The sequence below is a fragment of the Triticum aestivum genome, chromosome 2A, assembly GCF_018294505.1.
Source record: "Triticum aestivum cultivar Chinese Spring chromosome 2A, IWGSC CS RefSeq v2.1, whole genome shotgun sequence".
Classification (NCBI taxonomy): domain Eukaryota; kingdom Viridiplantae; phylum Streptophyta; class Magnoliopsida; order Poales; family Poaceae; genus Triticum; species Triticum aestivum.
Window position 1 is genome coordinate 682705787 of NC_057797.1, and position 6256 is coordinate 682712042.

At 43.3% G+C, this 6256-nt stretch overlaps 1 protein-coding gene across 7 annotated transcripts; it reads right to left on the reverse strand.

The window, feature by feature from the left end:
• Positions 1-238: 238 nt before the first annotated feature.
• Positions 239-5720, reverse strand: LOC123190210 (uncharacterized). 7 transcript variants are annotated; one of them, XR_006496221.1, is made up of 4 exons: positions 4144-5720; positions 3203-3837; positions 2612-2779; positions 239-1414 (listed from the first exon to the last, which is right to left on the reverse strand). XR_006496221.1 is itself a non-coding variant. In XM_044602807.1 (3 exons), exons 1-3 carry the CDS (start codon positions 4218-4220, stop codon positions 2769-2771), a joined length of 723 nt encoding a protein of 240 aa, XP_044458742.1. In that variant the 5' UTR covers positions 4221-5720; the 3' UTR covers positions 239-2768. The 7 variants fall into 7 exon arrangements, 2 of the variants coding, with proteins under 2 accessions (XP_044458742.1, XP_044458741.1); XR_006496220.1 differs by having other exon boundaries at positions 239-2035; XR_006496219.1 differs by having other exon boundaries at positions 2612-3837; positions 4144-5718.
• Positions 5721-6256: the final 536 nt, after the last annotated feature.

A 6256-nucleotide genomic window follows, 5' to 3' on the forward strand; every position in this document is an offset into this window, starting at 1 on the left:
ATTTTAAGAGAGGATTGCAAGAAAATAATAGCCTAAACTAGACAGGGTTGAGGACAAAGAAAGCGTAAACAACAAGGAGAAATTCAGATTTTACTAATCGTCTTTTTGGTATTTTCTTAAGCTTGAGAAATTAGAAACTACATAGGCAGACATTCTGAACAAAGAGAATTAACAAGACTAGAACACACATACGTATATATAACTAGTACGTACAAGACACAGGGAAGAAACAAGACTATGGACATAATACAATTGTTTCACATCGCACTCAAACGCACATATTCATATATCACAGGTACTTGAGCAACACAGTAACTAAAATTGAACCAACACGACTACGCAACAAGTGTAGTACTCAAGTGACCAATTTAACTAATTAACTCATACAAGAACAGGGAGTCACATGCCCCAGAACAATTCACATATGACAGATTTAACACTACACAAGCACAAATCTGAAACTGAACAAACAACTTAGTAGAACAGTACAAAAATTTAGAGTACAGTAGCAAGAGAAGAGAGAGATTCAGAGATTAATTCCCGGTTAATCTTTAGGCTTGTAGCTGTAGATGGTGTAGGTGATGGAGAAGATCAGCAGGGAGGCGAGTTGGAGACAATCTGCATCAAGATTAGTAGAGGGAGAGAACAACAGCGGGGTAAGAGAAAGAAACAACAGTTTTGGTTCAGAGAAGAGCAAAAGCAGGAGGTGTGGGAGAGAAGAAGCAGCAGGAGTGTTGAGAAAGGAGCAGTAGCAGGTTCGTGGGGGAAGGAGCAGTAGCAAAAGGTTCAGAGAAGAGGCAGGGAGCAGCAAGGTAGGCGAAGGGAGCAGCAGCGGGGCTTGGAGAGAGGAGAAGGAGGAGCAGCAGGGGCGCAACAAGAAGAGCAGCGGGGATGCGGGAAGAAGAAGTAGAAGGGCAGCAACAGAGTTAGGAGAAGAAGAAAGGTGGAGGAGCGGCAGGGAGATGCATGGGCGGCGGCGCGAGGTGATGAGGCGGCGCTGTGGATGGTGGTGAATGGAGGCGCAGGGTGATGGTGGAGGTGTTGGTGGCGCGCTGGGGTACGGTGGTGCTGGTGATGGATGGCGCAGAGGCGCACCACCACGCCAGCCTGGCCGTGGCGGCGGCCGGAGGTGAAGAAGATTTGGTGAGGGGGAGAGAGATGGAGATGCCAGGCCCGGAGGGGATCGAAGGAGATGGCTAGGGATTTTGACCCCTCGATCTGATTGTCCACTTTGCTCTTTGGCCCTTCTACTTATCTTCCTCCTTCACAAGTTGATCCTGCTCTTCTTTAGGCAGACCCTTGAAGCTTTAACATTTATCACACTCAAGTCCCTCTTCCTTCTCTTCTTTCATATGCTCATCTCGATATCCACATGGACGGAATCTTGACGATTATAGTGCCTTATCGCACTTGTCTGCAAAAGCAACAAGTCACAAGTAAATGATCTCTTTAAATGATTTTCGTTCACATATGCAACAGTTCATAGCAAGGATTGATGGTCAGATCACAATATATAGTATATTTGAGTGCAAAATTATGTGTATGAAATGTGCTTATCAAGTTCCCCCACACTTAAATCTTTACTTGTCCTCAAGTAAAGGCAAATGACAAGAGCTAGATGGTGAACAGTGAGCTGACTAGAGAATGTCCCAGTAAAGTAGATCTCCAAACATCGCATGCTTTGGACTTAGCTAGTGAAAATCAATGGTTAAGAGTGCTACAAAGCAATAGGATACTATTAGATCATTTTCAACTTTTACAATGATGCAAGAAGATTAGCAAGTTCAAATGCTGATTATGCCAAAGGTTCCTAAAGAGAACATGATCTTGAGAACAAAAGGAACTTGAATTAAATCTTGTGATCAAATCACTTATTTACTGAAATAAAGCAATGATTATTTTTATTACTCTCACCATAGGAACATACCACCGATCCCAAGAACATGGTATACACCTGGCTCGACCAATTATTGGTATTTTTTTAGTTTGTCTCCCCAAAGGAACATACCACCGATCCCGAGAACATGGTATACACCTGGTTCAACAATTACATTTTTTAATATAATTAACTCCTATCCGATCAAACCAGATTTCACAAGACACCGATCCAGGGAACATGACATGCTACTGTTAGGTAGATCAGATAATTATACACTATAAGATATGCCTATTTTAATGAACAAACACAAGAATCATCACTCAACTAGGTCTTGTTCACATGCTACCGATCCAGAGAACATAGCATGCTAATCCATAGTGGTAAGTGATTGCTCTGAATGGGAACACATTAGGCACAAACTCAGCATCTGACACTTAATGATCTAGGTGTATCGAGGTAAAAGCAGAAAATGATTAAGTTTTCTAGTGTACTTGGGACTTGAGCACTCAAAACTAATAGTTCTCACTAATTTCAGCAAAGCACGCAATATGTAGATCACTAGTTTACATGGCATTCAACAATCGGTTCGCATATTCTCATGAAGCACCATATGTCAAATAAAATTCAGTGGGGCAACATTTAAGAAATGGATTAATAAGCAACCCAAATAACATTTGATTTCAGCATGTATAAATGGATGATATACTCGGAATGGGTCATGAAATAGCTCACCGGGCTTTGATGATGTAGCACTCGCTTGATCACTCTCTAAGCTGCAGCTCTTCTCCTTTTGCTTCCTCATGGATGCTCTAGCTTCACTCTTCTTCGTGTGTGCCCCCTTGCTTCTCCTCATCCCCATGCTCTGAGTCCACCAGGGTCCCAAGGAATGTCACCTTGAACCTGGTCAACATGTATTGATTCGTGCACAAGCAAAAAACTGAAAAGGCACTCAACCAAAGAGACAATGCAAGTGGTAGGGATAATACCCTCCAAGTCATCAATCGAATATCCAATTACATAAGCATAGCTATAAAGCACATGTTTTAGGATGGTAGAAATCAGCAAGGTCGACACTAACATGAGGATGAAATTTATCATTAAGCTCAAGACTAGTATGGGAATAATATGTTTCATTAAGCATAGGACTAGCATAAGGAAAATAAGTGTCATCATCGGGAATGAGAGCAATGCCACCAAAAGTGTATGTATGATCATGTCCAAGCAAATAATTTTTCAAATCTAGCTTAATTGATGGTATAATGCAATGCAAAGTAACAACAAAGATCTCATAAGGAAGCATGTCATCAAGAGGATTGGATAAACCTGCTAAATCACGCTCCTGTAGGACGATGGGCAAATGCATTTCTGGTTCTTCATCTTCAATCACATCAACTTCTTTTGCTTCTTCAAGAGTAATAGATGATGAGTCTTCAACTTGATCACTTTGTTGTTCGAGCTCTGGATCATCTTGTTCCTTGTCTTCAAGTATTTCTTCTTCAATCTGAGGTCTTTCTTCCTCTGGATGCTTACTATCTTGCTCAGCTGGATGTGACGGTATTGGAACCTCACATGTATCAAGGGGAATCTCGGCAACACTCGGCTCAAGGAGGGAGGAGATAGTACTACCAGCGTTGATGTTCTTCTCAATCTTCCTTACTTCTTCCACTAGCTCTTTTCCACTCTTGATCTCCTTCATTTCCTCTAGTATCACCGGCCTCATTGGATCATCTTCAACACTCCAAATGAACTCGAGACTAAGCAATGTGAGCTTGTCTATATCATCAAAATCATCTTGTGTGGGCACTTGTGTTGAAGGTGTTGGTTGACCAAATCGAGGACCATTTAACTCCATTGGCAACATCTCCTGGTGTTGAGGTATATGAGTAGGAGGTGAATCGCATTGTTGTGGTGCATAGTTGTTGCTCTCGTCATTGTACCTAAATCCCTGCATTGGATAACTAGAGGCAAATGATGAGATCTCAGGGTTGTTGCTCCTATATGACATATTCTGGTTTTCAGGCACCCATATGAGTAATTGTTTTGGTATGAGCTAGGCTGTTGGGCGAAGCTCATGCCATAACAATCGGGAGGGTGAGAGTAACCACGCTGACATTCAGCGGGTGAATGGCCCTGAAATCCAAAAATATGGTAGGTAGGAGCAACATAAGGATAGCCTCTAGAATAAGGATCATAAGAGCTAGGCCTATCCTCAAAAACTATTTCTCGCTACTGAGCTAAATCATCTAATCGATGGGAAATCTTACTTATCAAGTCTTGAATACTTTCCGTGTTGTTTGTAGTGTTGCTCGACAAAAGCATGATAATCTAAATAGTAAGCCATATCTGAGAAGATGCAATAACCTGCAGAATGACCAAGCAAAGAAAGAGAAAATAACTTGAACAAGGGTTAGGGGTTAGAGATATATCACATATATCTAGCACAAAGGGAAAAACAAGAAAAACCTAGTCTATAGCCTAACACGGTCGCACGACTCTAGTCCCCGGCAACGGCGCCAAAATGATCGATGGTAAGTACAGTGGGTTTTTCATGCCCAAACTGGGGATGTCGTGTTCTCCTCAGGGACCAGGCAATGGCAACGATGCTCAGCTAAAGCTAGGTGACAGAATTTTAAGAGAGGATTGCAAGAAAATAATAGCCTAAACTAGACAGGGTTGAGGACAAAGAAAGCGTAAACAACAAGGAGAAATTCAGATTTTACTAATCGTCTTTTTGGTATTTTCTTAAGCTTGAGAAATTAGAAACTACATAGGCAGACATTCTGAACAAAGAGAATTAACAAGACTAGAACACACATACGTATATATAACTAGTACGTACAAGACACAGGGAAGAAACAAGATTATGGACATAATACAATTGTTTCACATCGCACTCAAACGCACATATTCATATATCACAGGTACTTGAGCAACACAGTAACTAAAATTGAACCAACACGACTACGCAACAAGTGTAGTACTCAAGTGACCAATTTAACTAATTAACTCATACAAGAACAGGGAGTCACATGCCCCAGAACAATTCACATATGACAGATTTAACACTACACAAGCAAAAATCTGAAACTGAACAAACAACTTAGTAGAACAGTACAAAAATTGAGAGTACAGTAGCAAGAGAAGAGAGAGATTCAGAGATTAATTCTCGGTCAATCTTTAGGCTTGTAGCTGTAGATGGTGTAGGTGATGGAGAAGATCAGCAGGGAGGCGAGTTGGAGACAATCTGCATCAAGATTAGTAGAGGGAGAGAACAGCAGCGGGGTAAGAGAAAGAAACAATAGTTTTGGTTCAGAGAAGAGCAAAAGCAAGAGGTGTGGGAGAGAAGAAGCAGCAGGAGCGTTGAGAAAGGAGCAGTAGCAGGTTCGTGGGGAAGGAGCAGCAGCAAAAGGTTCAGAGAAGAGGCAGGGAGCAGCAAGGTAGGCGAAGGGAGCAGCAGCGGGGCTTGGAGAGAGGAGAAGGAGGAGCAGCAGGGGTGCAACAAGAAGAGCAGCGGGGATGCGGGAAGAAGAAGTAGAAGGGCAGCAGCAGAGTTAGGAGAAGAAGAAAGGTGGAGGAGTGGCAGGGAGATGCATGGGCGGCGGCGTGAGGTGATGAGGCGGCGCTGTGGATGGTGGTGAATGGAGGCACAGGGTGATGGTGGAGGTGATGGTGGAGGTGTTGGTGGCGCGCTAGGGTACGGTGGTGCTGGTGATGGATGGCGCAGAGGCGCACCACCACGCCAGCCTGGCCGTGGCGGCGGCCGGAGGTGAAGAAGATGTGGTGAGGGGGAGAGAGATGGAGATGCCAGGCCCGGAGGGGATCAAAGGAGATGGCTAGGGATTTTGACCCCTCGATCTGATCTTCCACTTTGCTCTTTGGCCCTTCTACTTATCTTCCTCCTTCACAAGTTGATCCTGCTCTTCTTTAGGCAGACCCTTGAAGCTTCAACATTTATACCACTCAAGTCCCTCTTCCTTCTCTTCTTTCATATGCTCATCTCGATATCCACATGGACGGAATCTTGACGATTATAGTGCCTTATCGCACTTCTCTGCAAAAGCAACAAGTCACAAGTAAATGATCTCTTTAAATGATTTTTGTTCACATATGCAATAGTTCATAGCAAGGATTGATGGTCAGATCAAAATTATGTGTATGAAATGTGCTTATCAATCACCGAACTGGTGGATTGACTGAAGAGGCTGCTTTGTGGTTCTGCTGCGAGGGCCGCAATGTGCTCCTCCGTGCGGAGAGAGCGTTATATGTTTCCATTGACTGTGATGACCCCCGAGGTACTGGCATCTTGAGCTTGAGGTATGCATAATACGGTACCGCATTGAATCTCGAATATGCGGTTTGCCCGAGCAGTGTTGAAAC